This window comes from Dipodomys spectabilis, unplaced genomic scaffold (assembly GCF_019054845.1).
Source record: "Dipodomys spectabilis isolate Male_0828 unplaced genomic scaffold, ASM1905484v1 ptg000163l, whole genome shotgun sequence".
Lineage (NCBI taxonomy): Eukaryota > Metazoa > Chordata > Mammalia > Rodentia > Heteromyidae > Dipodomys > Dipodomys spectabilis.
This window is the reverse complement of record NW_024870840.1, coordinates 12,262,501-12,281,370: the sequence shown is the minus strand read 5'-3', so window position 1 is coordinate 12,281,370 and position 18,870 is coordinate 12,262,501. Positions and strand designations below refer to the sequence as shown.

The window sequence follows — 18,870 nt, the reverse complement described above, 5'->3', positions numbered from 1 at the left end:
AAAGTCTATGAGATGGTTATCCCCAATTAACTACTAAAAAAGAACTGTGGCTTAAGTGGTAGAGTGCTATCCTTGAGCAAAAAAGTTCAGGGACAACACCCAGGCCCAGAGATCAAGCCCCAGGGCTGGCATTACAAAAAAAGAAAAACAGAAGACAACTAATGGTGTGATAGTGTGATGGTTTAAGTGTAGTACTGAGGGTGAAGAAATGGGAAAAAGAAGAATTAGGTTTATCTTCTGCAGATATTATCTGCAGGGCTGGGCTCTAACCCAGGGCCTTGCAACAGGGCACTAAGCTACATCAAATTGACCTCTGAACTCTCTAAGTAGTACAAGCTAATCTCAAACTTTCAATTTTCCCAAATTCTGGGATTATAGTCATGTTCCAGCACGCTCAGCTAGAAAAATTACTTAAAGATGAATAAAGTCTTTTCAAATTATCTATAAAAGATGACCATGCAAATATTAAGATAATGCACTTGACCACTGAATATCCATACCCCTCCCTAAAGGGTTGCTTTTCCCACATAATTAGGTGGCTTCTCTGTCCCTTCAGAAGCGCAAATCTCAGGTTTCATGATTCATTTTCATTCCAGTTTAAAACTTGTTAGAACATAGATATGTTTCCCCTGACTCTACAGATCAATACAAATAGCCTCAATATGGAAGATTCTAATGCCAATAAGTAATTGCTGTAAAACAAGCATACTGGGATTGTTCTAAGTCATCTAGGACACTAAAAGAACATTAATCCTTCCTAAATCAATCTTGGTATCTCTTTGCCTAAAGGATTCTCTAAAGACCTTTAGATCAGTGAATATAACAGAAAAACTCCAAATGACTGAAATAAAAGGTACCAGCCAGAAGTATCAGTATTTTAGATTTCTTTGCTGAAAAGGTTTAAAAATAACTAGGGATATGTTACTAATAAATACATGGGAAGCAGCAATGTATCTGGTACATGGAGTAACATTTCATTTTTTAAAAAATGGTGTTATTTCAGTTCAGGCAGAAACTCTCCCAAGATTCTCTAGGTGTAATCCTGGCTCATGGTAGAGGTAGCAATTATTATTATCATCATCATCGTCATCATCTTCATCATCATCATCATCATCATCATCAATAACATCAACAATAGTAATAGCTATTTATGTATTTCTGTGTGTTGGGTTCTAGTCTAAATCTTTTGAGTATGTCATTTTTTTTCTTACTGTCTCTAAATCTTGTAGTCACATCTCCCTTTCTTCCTTTTTTTCCTTTCTTTCTTCTTTTTCCCCTGTCAAAGCTATCTCTAAGACCTTTATAAATGTGTGGTTTAGCTAACTTATTTAGCTGTGTTTAGCAGAATAAGGACCCTCCAAAAGTGTCTATCTATCATCTATCATCTCTCTCTCTCTCTCTCTCTCTCTCTCTCTCACACACACACACACACACACACACACACACACACACATATGCATATATGTGTACATACGCACATTAGACCTGGGTCTTTAACCCAGGGCTTAGACACTGTCCCTTAGCTTTTGCACTATAGGTTAGTGCTCTACCACTTTGAGCCACAGCTCCATTTCTGTTGGTGGTTCATTGGAGATAAGAGTCTCACAGACTTTCCTTCCCAGGCTGGCTTTGAAGCTTGATCCTCAGATCTCAGTCTTCTGAGTAGCTAGGATTACAGGTGTGATCGACCAGTGCTTGGCTGATATCTATATTTTAGATATGTAGGTCACTAAGAGCAGAACATCTGACCCTAACATTTCCCTAAACTTGAATACATACTGTAAATTATGTTCTCCACAATTCAGAATATTTACTTCTATTTTACAACTTATTTTACTAGTCTCTTTAATGTACCTCAAATACTTTAGCAATAAATTCCAAAGTCTAAGTAATGCCTTTTTCACTCCTAGTTTAATGTGGCTGGAAATTATACTTGGGCTCCTCTCATATGGCATTGTGGAGAAAAGACATGTCAGTCCTATTCCCTAACATTGTCCAGAGAAACCTTGAGCAAGCCACTCAATCTCTGCAACCTTCATCATTCTCACTTGTACCCTCACAGAGTTTAATGTGTGCATGTGTAACCCTGAAGTGCAGAAATTGCTCATTCCCAACGACTGGCACATACATGAAAAAAGAAGAAAAATGTTCCTGTTTGTTTGTATCTAGCACATTTTTCTGAAAGGCAATTCAAAACTGATTTCCTGAAAGAATATCCTACAAATCTACTATAAAAAAAGTTTCCTGACTGTCTTCTATACTTTCTTTTCTTTCTCTCCACCAGCAGCCCAAACTTGTGTTGTGGGTATTGACCTTCAAATGGGATTGCCTCAAGGATGTTTTGTGCCAATGCCACTTTGAGAATGAAAGGCAGTGATGCTTCAGCCAGGCAATCTCTGAAGGAAGAAGGTGAATAGGGATAAATTAATGCTTAAATGGACTTGTCAGTCATAGTCATCAGATTCAACTAGGGCTTAATTTATCACAGAGAATGGTTGTCCTGCCTGAAAAGTGGTCACATAATAAAAGACATGTGGCAAGAGTTCTCAAGGCAGTGGAACTGGGTGTAATTTTGAACCCAAACTACCATCACCACCAGGAGCAATTCTTGGAGACCCAGAAAATCTCCCCACAACAAAAGTTATTAAGCCTCAACTATTAGTAGTAAGGAGGATGAACAATACTACTGTAAAACAGAATTTTTAAGAGTATGGAATCTGAAGCCTCTTTTCCTAAACTGGAATTTTTGTTCTACCACTGTCTACTTGTTCAGCAAGCATTTTTCCCTCTTTTCTTCCTGAGTATAAGAGGTAAGTGAGTTCTCTCAGTATATAGAAATAGAGATAGAGATAAGGATGGATGTTTTTTAGTCAGGAGTATATGTGTGACTGAGTTCTGGCTTACATACTATTAGAGAAAGTACTGTACATTGCTTCTAACTCTGACCCATTAAGATGAAAGCTTCTAACATTTTGTCTACCTCTCTCTTCTGTTGTCTAGAAGGAACCTAGGGGACCTCAGAATGACTGACTAGAGAGAGTCCAGGTATTTGAATGACCAATGTCCATTACTGGCTGATGTGGATATACATTAGACAAGGATGTGAAGAATAAACCAATTTCTAGAGTTAAGCCACTACAAGGAGGGGTTAGGCAGAGGATAGGCAGGTCATCTAGCCTGAGTGTGTGACCTACAGCAACTTCCTTGATATGGCGGAAAAAGAGAGGGCACAGAAATGGAGGGAAGAAGGTGTGAACAAATGCAGTCATGGTATTCAATATATGCTCTGAATAAATGAACTATGCAACTTGAAGCAGGGACAGGAGAGGGACACTCAGGGAAAGCAAAGGAAGGGTAGCATTGTCTAAAAGAACTGTACTCACTATCTGACTTACAGCATTGTCACACCTCTGTAAACTCCACAACTTAATAATAACATTATATATTTTTTAAAAGTTGATAAAAAACATGGTGACTATAAACTCTAAAAAAGAAAAGATTATGAGCAAAACCAGACATGTCTTAGGCTTCTATTGAGTGCACACTTTACCCAAAGTGACATGGATTACTCCTATAACACTGAACTAAATATGAAATCTCAAATGTGAAAATATGAAATCTCAAATGTGAAAATATGAAATCTCAAATGTGAAAAATGTTATGCAGGAAGGTGCTGTGAAGAATGTAGAACAGAGAGACCTGGTCATTGGAAGGATTAGCGAGAGGGAGAGAGTCAGGAAGGCTTTCCTGCGAAGTCTTTGGAGTTGAATTCTAAAGGATCAAATGCTCCATGACTACACTCATAGGTGGAATCTAAAAATGTCAATTTCAAGGGAGTTGAGAGAAAAATGGTGGCCACTGATCACTGAAGACTGGAAGAGTAGTGGGGAAGAAGAGTAACGAAAAGTTGTTCAACAGAACACAAAAATGTCTTAAGTTGGGTAGGAGAAGGAAGTTCTGGTGCCCTCTGACACCAATCTGTAGTACATTATTAACAATAATGCTGCTATAATCCTATGGCTTATGGTTTATAATATGGCTTATTGTTAATAATCCATAGTATCATTTCAGAACAGATTTGAAAGATATAAAAATATTGGGATATCAAATTTCATTTGTTGAATAATCAGATCTATTTTCTTTACTACATTCATATCTGCCACCACCCTTAAATTTCTATCATTCTTTTTTATTTCAACACAAACCCAGTATGAAACACTCTGTAAAGCCAAGAAGTCTCAGCAGACTTTTAAGCTCTTTGGGAAATATCATGTTGCAACTCTCAGAGCTTTTAAAGTGGCCACTGGTGATTAAATTAAACTCGTTAATATCATCCTTGACGTTGCCTTAGGGATTCTGTTTTCTGATTATGCCAAGAATTGTTTGACAGCCAACGTTCTTCACTTCTAATTTCCATACACAAATCAAAAGGATGGAACAGGTGGTATGATGATCTTCAAACAGAATGAAATTCCTATTGCTTATAACATTCCAGATATTAATTTAATTTTTCATATCCTATATGCACGACAGAACTAATGCTGAGCTACATCTCCCACTGAGATCTGCTTCTTAGGTTTTCTTTGTATCAGATATCCTGTCCCGTCCTTTCTATGTCCCAGCTGTCTTGTCCTGTCTTAAAATCTCACTTTCTACTGATAAGTCTCCTTTTTCAAACAATAATGCTAGCTCCTCTTCAGACCCCGTAACCCTATTCACAGAAATATTCACAGAATACTACTTGTTTCTTGAACACATCATCCTGTTTTCTGCATTTGTTTTTTCATGGATAGTTCTTTGAAGATATCTCTTATCTCTTACCTACCTGGGCAGATTTTATCCTTCTAGAACCTTCTTTGTGATTAAGTGCCATTGAACTAGTGATCACAAAGCACTAGTCTCTAGCACTAATCCATCTTTGAAGTCATAGCCATCATATTGTTTATAATTCTTAAGGCAGTCTGCATCATTAGGCTGGAATCTGTCTATTATCTATTGTTTCTTATTTATCTTCGTATGCTCTGTACCAAGATAATGCCTAGTAAGAAGTAGATGTTGAATTATGACATCGAACTCATCAATTTTTCAGTAATACTCACGAACATCATAAGGTCTTCTTAACTATGTGAGAAAGGTAGTCAGATGTCTCCAGTCCCTTATCTTTCAGTTGTTATGTAAAGTTTAAAAAACTTTAAAAATATTATTTTCATTTCTAATCTGAAGAAATCCTGATGTGTACTCCAATGCTTTCTAACTTCTATAACCATGGTGAGAAGTACTGTTCTAAAACAATGATACTAGGGATGTTATTGACATGAAGAGGAGTGGTAGGATGCCTAATTACATTTTGCAATGCTTCTTTGAAACAAAACTCCAGTATATTATATACTTTGCTAGTCCATCCATCCATCCATCATTGATCATCCATCCATTTATCCACGTGTTAATCTACCTGTTAATCTAGCCACCTATCCATCCATGTATCCATTATCCAAATCCATCAATTTACCCATCCATCCAGCTACCTAATTAAGATCCATCTATCAATCATTATAAAATGTTCAGATCTGCCTACACTGTATGAGACATTCTATCAGGTGAGAAGCAAAGATAAAATCCTTCTTTAAACCAGAGTCCACTCTAGAAGTACTCAAAACACAATTACTTGTCTAAAAAAACTTTGAAAATCAACAATACCATCATGGCAAGCATTTAAAGTAAGCATGGTAACATCTAACTTTCTCCTATTTTTTTACCTCCAGAAAATACTCATAGATCCCAATCTTCGAATTAGCATCGAATAACTCTTGTTTTATATTTTCTGGTATAGGAGTTTCATATATTAAATGTTCATGCAATTTGGTTGTATTGGAATCCATGGGGATCCAAATTTAGGCTGTTCCAGAAGCTTCCAGAGTTACTCCCTTGCTTTGGATCAATCTCCCTAAGCTCATACATGTTGATGCATAGTATCTATTCTTTCATTTTTCTTCTCCTGTTTGCCCTTGAAGTTTAGTTGATTTTCTGCTGATAAAACATATGCCTATCTTGCATTCCTTGCAACTTTCTGACAACTACCATTTGGTTTATTTTTTCCTCAAAATTGGCAACCTATTTTTTTTTAAGTCTGTCATCTCTTTCCATCCATCAGGTAAATCATCTTTACTGAATCAGTCACTCAGACTGGAGCAGAAAAGGCCAAGAATTCCTAGTCTGACTGAGTATAAGGCTGGACTGACCTGATTTATGTCCCCCTTTGGGAGGCTGTTTTTCTTGGTTGTTTGCAATCGCTGGCATGTTTTTCTCTCCCACCACCTACCCTGCCTACTACCAAATCATTCCTTGTCGTTTCCAGAGCATCAAGAGTAGATTCTCTTTCACTTTTGCCATTCTTCGCAGGCTCAGTTACTTAGCCAACCTTTTTTTTTCTGCCCATATGTCAAAAGTGACAAATCTCTGTTCTGAAACTGATAGATGAGTCAGTAAGTGAGCTGCGTGGTGAGAGGGCTTTTCCTGGGACAGCTTGGTGAGTTGCTAGAGGAGGAGAAACCGGAGTGGCAAACTGAGATGAAAAAGAAACAAACAAAATAACCCCTTCTTTTGAATAAGGAAAGGTATGAGCCACTTTCCTGTCTGGGCCACAAAATAGAGGAGCCCAAGTCTCTGAATCACCATGGAGAAGATCCTCTAGCAGACACCGAAATGAAGGAGAAGTGTCATTGTTAAGCCACTGAGATGTAGAAACTGTAAAGACACTAAACTTCCCCTGTCTGCATTGAAACTCAAGACATTTAGGAAGAAGGGTAATAATACACAGTTTGTTCTAAAGGACAAAGTTCTTCCAGGCCGCATATCCTTTGTAAGGTGAGGGGCTTTATCGTGAAACACTCACTGATGGATCCTTTGCTGGCTGAAAGGGGCAGTGTAGCAGTCATTCTCCTCCAGGTCTGGCAGTGTCTCCTTGTCCAGCCTCATTGGCTTCTTAGGTAACCATCTCCGAAACCTGCTTATTTGTTTATCGATCCTGTGGTACAGGGAAGGCAAGATCAAAGGGTACAGCATGTCAGCATCACCCTAAAACACAGGAGAGACATCTCCACAGAGTCATAATAATGAGACCACACCCATCAGGTACCCCCTCTGTCCTCATGGTAGACCCCTTAGAGAGTTGAACCCCAGTGTTGTTTCAGTTTCACCAAGTGACCTCAATATTATCATCTGTGAAATAGCTGGCACGAGGCCTATGTTCACCCACATGACAATAAATGACAGGGCTGCGTGGCTCTGAAAGGAACGCCCTTAAACAAAGTGGCTGAGGCCTTAACTCCTTATATTCTGTAGGTCCAGGGAGTTAATTTCTGGTTTGGAAAACCTTTGAGGTTAGAACAGAGCTCTAGCCAGAATTAACTTTTGAGTGTGAAGCCAACAGCCTGCCCTACTGGACTGAGTATCCACAGTGAACCTGGATCTATGCTTTGCTTCCTGCCTCACACCTTTCCGGAGCAGCCTCTTAGTGGAAAACTGGAACTTTAGCTTTGACCATGGTTCTCATGGTTCAGGGTACTCGTGACACTGGTGATACTCTGTCCAGTGTGTACAGATTGTTTAGCCAAGGGAAGCATCAACGGTGTTGGAGACATAGTTTAGAAGTTACATTTTCTTCATTAACTATGTCCTCATTCCCTCAGTCCTACTGACTTGTACACTTCTGGCTTCCAAATGACCAGGTCTCAACCATTGACCACAGCAAACCATTACAAGGACCAAAAACCATACTAGACGTTTTCATGACTATGCCACCACAGGTATGTGAGGTAGACTTGAACAAGTACCACACACTCATTTCACACATTGCAAAGGGAGTCCTAATGGGTGATAATCCATCTCAAAGTTCCCTGGCACTTCTAAAGCCATGACCCAAATGCAGATTTTTGGATTACTGACTTTGGGGATCACTGTATAGCTGAAGATAGGGATTGTGTTGAAGATAAAGAAGAAACAAATTCTTCTGGAGAAGAAAACATCTCAAATGCTTTCTCAGTCTGTTATTAACTGAGAACACATAGAATTCAGTCAGATTTCATTCGTTCTAATTTAAAATGTACATGACAATGTATTATTTTCAGTGAATGTGACAGCTAGCTTTACATTTCAATTTGACTGGACTAAAGGGTGCCCAGATAGCTGGTAGGAATTTATTCTAGTTTTGTCTCTAAGCATGCTTCCAGAAGAGATTAGGATTTGAATGGGTAGACTGAGAAAAATGTTAGGGGTTATCAGTGTGGGGTAAACACCATTCAATATGTTAAGGGCATGAACAGAAGCAAATGGTGAAGGATGAATTTCCCTTCTATTTAAGCTGGGATTTATCTTCTCCTGCCCTTAACACATCAGTAGTACTGGTTCTCAGGCTTCAATACTTGGATTGAGACTTAGATCATTCCATATCGTAGCTCTCCTGCTTGTAGGTTGTACCTCACAGGCAGAATCTCTAGAATTGTCTCCATAGCTTCCATAATTGGTGAGTCAGTTATGTAAATCCTCACCTGAGCTGGAAGGCCAGATATCCAGTGGAACTGATCTCTGAGGGCATGAGGCAGTGGATGTACCAACCCAAGCAGAGAACTTCTTCCACTTTTTTGGTCATATACAATCCTTCAAATGGATTAGATATTGGCTATTTGTGACAGTCAACTTCTTTACTCAAGTCTATCAATTCAACTAATTCAGCTAATTTCTTCTGGAAACACTTTCTTAGATACAGCCCCAAATAACTACCTGGGCATTTCTAACTATCTGGGCATTCCTTAGCCCAGCCAATCTGACCTGATATAGAAAAATGTAAGTGCCTTTGTTATCACTTCCTTTGTTCTCAGCATTATTCAAGCCTCAGCAGGATCTTAACTCTACTTGGCAGTGGCTGTCCTTCTCAGAATCCCTGAAACTTCCAACTGGAAAGAATCTCACAGCCTCTTTGGACCCCTCCTCTCAAAGATCCACTCTACTCTCTCATCTTTAGATATAGAGCAAGCGAAGATTCTACTCAGGTTCATGAAGCCAGAAAATAACAGCAGATTGAAAGAGTCCAAAGCCCCAAGAAAGAGAAAAAGTTCCCTTCTACTCCATACTTTCCCTCCCTGGTCCTTCTCCTGCCCTGACCATATTTTTAGAGATACTTAAAACATAGATGCTGGGCTTCAGAGAAGGAGCATGAAGCATGGCAGTGGTTAAGAACATAAACTCTGAGGATGGAGTAACTAGAATCTAATATTTGCAGTGGGACTTTGGGCAAGGCACCTAACTGCCATGCTTCAATTTTCCTCATCTGTAAAAAAGGAATGAAGAAGACACTCAGATCACAGAGTTGGGATAAAGAACTGATTAACACACACCTAAAATCTTAAAGGCAATGTCTCACATACAGTAAGTTCTGACTTTAGTTACTTAATTTTTCCCTTTCTCAAAAAATATAAAAATAAAAATTTGAGCCACCAGCTCTTTTTTAAAACATTTCCTTTTGCTTTTCAACTCAAATGTAGTTGTGTTTTCTCCACCCTGATCAGTTGTCTAAATTCAATGATTTCATCTCTAAATGAACTCATAAGTTCTATTTTTCCATATTAAGCTGGTGGCCTTCCCTATAGCTCTTGGCATTATTTCATCTGATTGCCTTAAAACTCACTCAAGAAAGAGGACATTGGCCCAAAGGTTTTTTATAATAGAGCTTTTACCTCCCACACATCTCCAGTCTGCAGCACTAATCGGATTACACTTTGCAGAAACTGGGCTCTGCGTGCAATGACTATGAATTCAATCCAGCTGGGCACAGTGCTCAGCGTGGATAAAAAAACAAACACGGCTGTTAAAAAAAATTGAGCATAAGTACTCAGTGGGGATGAAGTGGCAGATTTTAGCAGCTAGCTGTGGCACCACAATTTGAATGATATTGTAGAAATGGTGAAGAGAGAGAATAGTGTAGTGAAAATGATTAATTGAAAAATGAAAGGGAAAAGCAGGAAGTAAGAAGGAAACAAGAGGCTACTTGACGTGGCAAAAAAGACGCTGAGATTGTCACTGGAGTGCCTAGAACTTGCTTATCAGCACAGCCAGTTGCCTTCGTGGGCCTTGTTTTCCAGAGATACAAAATGGGGTTACAGTAATAAGTGCCATCATTTTCGGCATCATCTTCCTGACTGACAGCGCGGCTGGCATATCATAAAAGACGGGGCAATGAAATGCTTTGAAGAAGCTGCCAGGTAAATAGCAAGTAATAGTAATAATTTCTCAACGGCCACAGGGCCCTAATGTGAAAGTGACGGAAAGCAGACCTGAAGTTTTGAAAACACCGTAGTGAAGAAAGACATTTTTTAGAAATCTTGAAAATAAAACTGCTGGGTTGACTGACCTTCACTGGGGAACCAAAATGGATGGGGGAGAAGCAAGCATGATTCCTTCAGGCTCCATCACACCTGCCTGTCCATGAATGAGGCTTTTTACAGTGACAGACATGCACATGCTCAGACACAGCCAGCAGCAGATTGTCCTCACAAATACATCCAGCCTCTAACACCTGGAACTCATGAATAGCACAAGGGATGGGAACACATCCTGGGTTACTCAGATGGGTCCTTATTTAGCCAGATAGGTCTTCTAAAAGCAAAGAGCTTTCGTTGATTGGGGTCAGGAGAAATGTGGCAGAAGGGAAGGTCAGAGAGATTGAGAGTAGGGAGCAAGGATTTGATCAGTTAGGCTATGGCTGGTTTTGAAGATGAGAAGATCAAGAAGCCAGGGAATGTAGTAGCTAGAAGCTGAGAACGGCTTTCAACCAAATAGCCAATATGTATACCCAATGGAATTTTATTCATCTGTTATAAAGAATAACATTGTACCACTTGTAAAGAAATGGAAAGACCTGGAAAAATTTATGTTAAATAAGTAGGTCAGTCCCAGGGAGGCAAAGGATGCGTGTTTTCCCTATATGTGAAAGCTAGATTTAGCTCGTAAACCTGCAAGTAAATACCTTAGGTACAAACGCATGTGAATGTATTAATTGAAATATGGTAGATTCAAGAGAGAACTCAAACAGCGCAATTCCTTAGAAAGGCAAAGTCAAGAGTTCAAGAAAATAAACACCAGGAAGCCGACACCTGAAAAGAGTGGGTGATCAAGGGGGAAAGGGATACACGAATGAAGAGGGGAAGAGGGGGAGGATGCAGTCAAGAATTAATATATACCCTAGAAAATTAAGAAGAGCAAGGGTCAGGGTGCATAAGGGAGGAATGGGTAAGAATGTTAAAATGGGTGACATATTGATCAGGATATATTATATTTATAAACTGATCTGTTCAATGGCAACTCCTCTGTACAGCTACTTGAAGATAACAACAACAACAACAATAATAATGATGATGAGCTGAAATAGTCCGCAAACAGAATGAACTCAGAAGCAAATTCTCTCCAAAAGTTTCCAGATTATAGTGCACAGTTGACAAAAACCTTGATTTCAGTCTTGGAAGACTTTGAGCATGGAGATCAGTAAAGTCCTCTCCCCAGGACTTTTGAATTACAGAAACAGGACAATCAACGTGTGCTATTTTGTACAGTTTGGTTTGTGGTAACATGTTCTGACCGAAACAGGCCACTGATACAATTCTTAAAACAATCTTCTCCTATCTAAAGGATTGGCCATGTTTAGTCAAGCTCCCATGGTACTAAGTCTGCCAATGAACCAGTGTGTTCCCACTTCTCAAATAAGAGACTCTAAGAACAAGAGCCTACATCCTTTGTAGCGGGGACAGGATGAATGGGCGTACCTCTGGACTGATCTTCACAAATACTTTCCTGTCTCTGTGTGTCATCATCAGATCTTACTGAGGATCTCCTTTAACCACACAAAGAAGAAAACACATCACACAAAAGTCAGTAGGCTAGAAGGCATCAGTCCAGCTGGATTCTGGATTCTGATGCCGTATACCAGTATTACCCTAGACAAGGCTTTTATCCTGTTTTATGCCAGTAGGTGCTTGAACTCAGGCCTCATGTTCTCACTTGCTCTTTTCACTTAAGACTGGAGATCTAGTGTTTGAGCCACACCTCCACATCTGGCTTTTTATCAGGTAACTGGGGATAAATGACTCATGGACTTTTCTGCCTGGGCTGGCTTTGAACCATGATCATTAGATCTCAACCTCCTGACTGCTAGGATTTCAGGTGTGAGCCACCAATCTCAGCTTATATTCTGTTTAGATATTTGTTGGTGATGATTTGGATACTAATATCATTCTAAAATGTTTTTTTCCATACGCATGGATTTTTGAGTCAGCTAGAAATGGAGTCACAGTCTAGTGAATAGGTGACAAGTTGTGAGTGACATGCTGGGCAAGTGACTAACCCTCTCTGAGCTGATAATGCCAGTCACTAAAGGCAGCATGAGGGTCAAAACAATGATGAATATCAAGTTCTTTCATCATGCCATAAAGCCCCCAGTGGTTCAATTAAATAATGGCTTTAAGGATAAAGAAAATGATGATCATACAGGTTGGAAAAGCTACGGCCAGTTTTACATAACTTAAACAAGCAGACTTTGGCATCTGTCAAAAATGGATTAGATTGATCCCTGTGAATTTGTTTCTGCCTTGTTATTCTTCTTGCTTTTGCTGTTATTCTGACTCAGGGCACCATGGTGATGGCAGTTCTGGCAATTTGTGCCAGCTTGGAGAAATTCATGACCCCGTGATGGCTCAGGTTTCTCACTTCTGAAATGAAGAAGAGTTCATGGGGACACTGGGAGGGACAAATGATGCAACATGCCCAAGACACTACTATCATCATCATTGTACTCTTAACTCTCATCCTTGCTTATCTGTCAAATAGGATTTCTTGAATATTTTTCCTTAGTGACTGAAGGACATCTTTTAAACTTGTTATTCTTTGACATTTGCTTCTTTGAAATTCAACCACTCTACAATGAGCACCAACCATGTTCTAAGAAAAAACCAAAACAAGAAAATTGATGATGACAGTAATAAGGAATGCGCATGGAGAGAGCTCACATCTCAGCAGAAATTCAAAAGCTAGGATGATCTCTTATGTATTAAGGCCATTTATCCCAGGTTACATCTAATAAATATCCCTAAACAGGCAATTGTGAAATTTACTTTCATATATTTAAGCCACAAAACTAACCAGAAAGTGTGCTACAGGGCTCTTAGAAGAGTAAAGCTTACTTAATAATGTCTCCATCTGCAGAGAATGTATTGGCTTAGTGATTTAGCATTGATTTTGGTTGGATACACTGTCAGTTTGTTCTATTTATGCTATTTACTGAGCAAAATATCTCTTAAAGACTACATGGGCAAATCAGTGAAGAGAAGATACGTCATTCACATGGGAAATTCTGGCCTTGACTTGTCAAATTAATATGTAGAATATAGGTGAAGTCCTTTTATGGAAAGTTATTCTGATGGTAAGTTTGGGTTCCCCTCACAACGTTTCTTTTGGCAGGTGAGGTTGTAGGAAATACATCTGGGAAGAGCTGGCAAGGCAGCCCAGAAAATGGGAACAGATGTGTCACTTTTGCCACGGTTTCCCAAGGTTCAGCTTGACCCCTTTATTTCTCTATTCCCTTGGCTGTAAAGGAGAAATAATTCCATTCACCTTTGGAATGGTGATGATCAGAAAAGACCACAGGCAAAGGGCCTTGCTGTCACCATGCTGACCTGATTCTTATGATGTTTACCTGTGCACACAGTCTCCACTTGGCATTCATTGAGGAACATCTCCAAAGCCAAGGGCAGTAGGCACCAATGACAACTTGATCAGATTGAATTAAATGATCACAGGCCTACTTTAGAGACATGTTTTCCCCCAGATCAGAATGTTCTAGAATCATGTTTCTAATGGATTACAAGGCAGACAGACATGGTTTGTCCTAGAGGGACCCAACAAGATAAGCTTTAGGGTGGTGGTATTTTTCCCCCAGTGGAGGCAGCACAGAGCCTTCGGCTGCAGTAAACAAAGCCCTCTTGATCTGGCTATCAGACAACACAGGCTTGGATTTCTTTTTCCTTTCCTTAGAGCCAAGTCCACTGTATTTGCAGCCTTTCCCTGGATAGAAATTAAAGATGTTTGGAAACTAATTTGATTCTTTTAGGTCACAGGATTTCTATTTGGGGCATAGCCTAAATACTTTATAAAAGAATCTCAAGGCTTTGGAACATTTATGGGTATTAATTTTTTAAAATAGGGATGGGAAAATAAAAGCTGTGTTGTCATTTTGCCGATATCCTAATCTGATAGGACTGTGATGTACGAAATATATAATGGAATAGAATCCAGTTATCATCCTGCCAAGTATCGCAGAGAAAAAAGTCAGGCCAAATTCTTATGATTGGGGTGGAGAGAAAAGAGATGAGTAATAATGAGTTTAGCTACAGGCCACCCCAAATAATCAGATTTGTTACTTATCTTCTTCAGACTATTTTTGTGCGGTTTTGTGATGGGAAATAAATAAAGGCAGAAGAAAGATGATAAATTCTCCTTTTTTATGGGGGAAGTAATTTCTAATACTTGTGTAAGCCTATTCAGAGATAAGATCCAAAGTAGTGTTTAATAGACCAAGCACACGAATAAAAAGAACCATTTCTTTCAAAAATATGAATCTGAGTTCCATGAGTGTACTTTATGTGAGCTGGGTGACTTTTTGAAATAAAGATATTTAAGAAACAATGTTTCATTTCCCTGACTGTTCAAGACCTTTTGAAATTTTTATTAATTTATTTTCTCCTTAAAGAAGACAGGTGTGCATAGGTGGGGGACAGGAATGCTTTCTTGGATTAATAAAACTAAATATAATTTATATAGAAGAAATTAAAAGCTAAATTAAACAGCTATATTCAGCATGAGAGGAGAATTTGAGAATGCTGAGGTCGAATGTTTCATTACTAGGGTACTGTCAGGAACACAAGTTAAAGACATGTCCTTCAGCCTGAATCTCAGAACTGACTACAGAAATGTGGATATGCTTCTTTATTAGGATTGGCCTGTTCTGAGATGAAATGCAGAATTAAAGCAGATACAAAATTTTCTACTTAGCTGTATTTTAAATTCACCTTGGACATTAGACCACACCTTCAGTCCAATGTTGTCTAAATGGAATGCTGCATAGTTAAAATAAGAAAAAATAACACCAAAAAAAATCGAAGATGACGGGAGAGGGTGGCTCATGCCCATGATCCTAGCTACTCAGGAGGCTGAGATCTGAGAATCACAGCTTGAAGCCATTCTAGGCAGAAAAGCCAGAATTGGAGATGTGGCTCAAGTGGTAAAGTGTCACCCACAAACGAAAAAGCCAAGCAGACTGTGAGGCCTAGTGGCATGTACACAGTGCATACTATTTTCAGAATACTATTTTCAGTTGCAAATCATAATTGGGACTTCCAATATATTCTACTGCCTAATTTCTTCCATGACTGTGATTTATGCACTTTAAAAGGCAGTAACTTTTTCAGGTTAAAATTCATATTTACCAAGCAGTTCTTCCAGCTCTGGAAACAAGAATCTACCAAGCTTTGTTATTCACTCAAAACATCTCCTCTGCACAAATAGAGAACATACGATGGATCTTGTGTGTCCACAGCCTTCTCTACCTTCCTCTTTTGACTCCTACTCTATATCTCATCCTTTCTTCCTCTTCTTCTGTCATAAAACTTATCAAGATGGTAGTAAACTCTTAACTGCTTCTGATTCACCAGATCCTCATCCTTTTTCCACCAGTTGCAGTTAGGTTTGGGATGCCTTCTAGTCTATGGGCAAAATGTGGATGGACCAGGACTGATAGCATTAGCATCAGTACCACTTGGACAAGTTGAAATGCAACTTGTCAACCTACACTTTAGACTCATGGACTCAGAAACCTTGAAGATAGTCCCATGATCCTGAAGCACATTTGAGAACCACTATATTCCACAGAGACTACTGTGATGAAAATTATCAACAACTTCTAAATGTCTTAAATGGACTCAAGTTTCACCATTCATGAGGAGCTGAAGAATGTCCATACTTTTGGAAACTCTTTCCCTGTGTTGACACTACCCATCCTTCATTCTTCCATTCTCAAAATGCTACTTTTCATCTACCTCCTGTTTTCTCTTGCTCCCTTATAAGGATTTTCCAAAGAATTATCTCTGGCCTTCATTTCTTCATTCTGTACATCCTTTCCTAGGAAAAACCATACACTCTCATGAGGTCATGCTATTGGTTTCCAGAATGGACTCTTTAACTTTACTTCTCACTGTGCCTGTCGTATCCTAAGTTCCAAGGCTGCCTGAACATTCCAAATACTTAACATGAATTTTAATGTAAAATTACCAAAAGTAAAATCACCATCTTCCTCATCACAATGGTTCTTCTGAATTTTCATTCCTCTCTTACCTTCAACAATATTTCCCTAATTCCTCAGATAGTCTAGCCTCTTTTTCCCCAACTCTTAGGTTCCAAATACCTAAGAAGTACTCAACCCTTTTGCTTATAATTTCCCATCTCTCTCACATGGCTTTTTGGGCTGTAGTTTATTATTTTTTGTCTATCCAGGGGGAACAACTATGACCAGTGTATGAAAGTGACAAAGAGGGAGAGATTATGACCTAGAGGGAATAGAGAGACTGCTGTTTCTGTTGTACATCCAAATGTGGACTGACTAATCAAAGGCAAAAGGTCAAGTGTTTAATGAGTAGCTGGACTTGCTGACATTATCCCTCAGTCAATCTTGAGTTCAGTGTTGCTTTTTCCCATCACTGTCTTTCAAGTCCTCCTCACCTAGCCCTTCTTCATCGTTGAGCACTTTATGTAGACATTTTGTCCTGTGTGACTTCCTTTCTCTCCACACCTCTCTTATGTATGGAGATTTCATTAGGCTCATTTATCCTACCTACCATGTGCTAACGTTCACCAGTCATGTATACTATGCCTGCTTTTAAGCATTACCCAGGTGGGGAGACGGAGATTCACATTTTTGATTATAGCCCAGGGTGAGGGTGATAAGGTGACAATGGGAGAACAAAGAAGGGGCATTTGACCTGGTCAAAAAGCCCAACTTTGCAGGCTGAGTTTTGAGGACTAAGTAGGTACTATATTGGTATCAAGTTGAGAAGTGATCATTTGATAGAAGCACTATTTGCAAATACAGATAAATCCAAGTGAATGTCATATGTTTGGAAATCATGAGTAATCTGAGGTAGATCAAACAGAGAATGACGGAAAGGAAGAGATAGGCGAAGGCAGTCTTTCAAGGGTGATATCTAAGCTAAATCTTTCAACTTGTTTTTGATGGACATGATTGGATTTGCTCTTTAGTAATGAAGAGGGGTCAATAACAGAGGCAGGAAGATAATTTGATGCAAAATAGACAAGAGATAATGAGATTACAGTAAGGCAAAAGCAGTGGAAGTGAAGAACACTGAGCGAATTCTGGAAGTTTCCATGGGACAGCAGAACTTGTGAATTTGATTAGAGGAGAAGGGGTAACATCCAGGATGACGCTGAGTTTTCTTACGTGACAATGGAAGCAATGGAGCCAAGGCCTTTCTAGGTCATGGAGACTACATGGCATATAAGTGGATTATGTATGACTAAACAGAACGTGTCAGGCAATTAGTGGACTAGTCATTAGAGGAAAGAAAAAAGACAGGAGATGGCTATAAGTTCAGAAAGTGAAAGGGAAGAGTACGTGTTCATTGACCGTAAGTTACTCATAAAAATCACCACATGATATCACTTATGAACACTAACACATATGAGGCACTAATCTTTGCATCAATGCCCCAGGGCAGAATTTAATATCTTCATTTTTAGAAATATGGAAGCTTCAACTCAAAGAAGTGAATTAAGTTTCCCACATCATCCAATACCAACATAGATTTTATGCTCAGGGAATATGGTCTTCCTATATATTTTATTATACTGAATGAAGAGTACTTGGAAAATTTGGACAAGGGTAAGACATACTCTCTACACCTTCTAAAACTTGGAATATATTTCATTCAACAGATTGAAACAATATCATGTGTCGATCTGATATAAGTACTGTATCATTAAAGTTGGGAGGAATTTATATCTTCATCTGGTGTTTCCTTTGAGTTTAACTTTAGTTTTTATGTCCCATATCTATAGTTAGCCAAATCCTTATATTTTAACAGGAATATTTATCTGTCATACAGATGTGTGGTTTCCAAATCATGGCCCCATGCAGGACTAGCAGTATTGGCCTCAGCTAGGAACCTGTTGAAATAAAAGTACTCCATCCCCACTGCAAAACTACTTAAACAGAAAATCTGGGTGGGGACCAGGGGAGCTAGAAATCTGTGTTTTAACAGCTTTCCAGGTGCTTCTGATGCTGGCTGAAGTTTGAGGACTATTAACATAAGCTGAAGAGTTATAACTTATAGAGATATTTATGATGAAGATCAAGCTGTGACAAGGGACAAATCTAAATCATGGTGAATACAAATCCCATGTCTACTACCTAATGAAAAAAACCCTGCTAATTAACAGGGGTACCACTGGGAAATTTTGAGATACAAGATTATCTTAGTTTCTCTTAGTGCTTGCTATTTCACTATACTTTATTGAGCGCATATGCACCTAAAAAAATCTGCCAAAATTTGTATCAATTATTTATTTCCAGCTCTGCATAGCATGCAACATGACCTGAATCCTAAATCTCACAGAACTGAAGTAACGCACTGGATTCCAAGTTATCAATAAATATAAGAACAATTACAATTTTGAATTAGATCCACCAATGATCACAAAGTTATCCCCTGAGACAAGATCAGCTAGGTGCTCCCTGTCTCCATGGCTTGTTCATAAAAC

The 18,870-nt window shown here is 38.9% G+C and overlaps 1 protein-coding gene across 1 annotated transcript in view; it reads right to left on the bottom strand.

Annotated features, from left to right (window-relative positions):
- The window catches only part of Ano4 (anoctamin 4), a 337,519-nt gene that overhangs the window by 93,094 nt on the left and 225,555 nt on the right, over positions 1-18,870 (bottom strand). Inside the window, exon 9 of the mRNA XM_042693158.1 lies at positions 6,893-7,024. Within this exon, the coding sequence (XP_042549092.1) occupies positions 6,893-7,024 (132 nt within the window). The remainder of the gene's footprint in view (positions 1-6,892; positions 7,025-18,870) is intronic.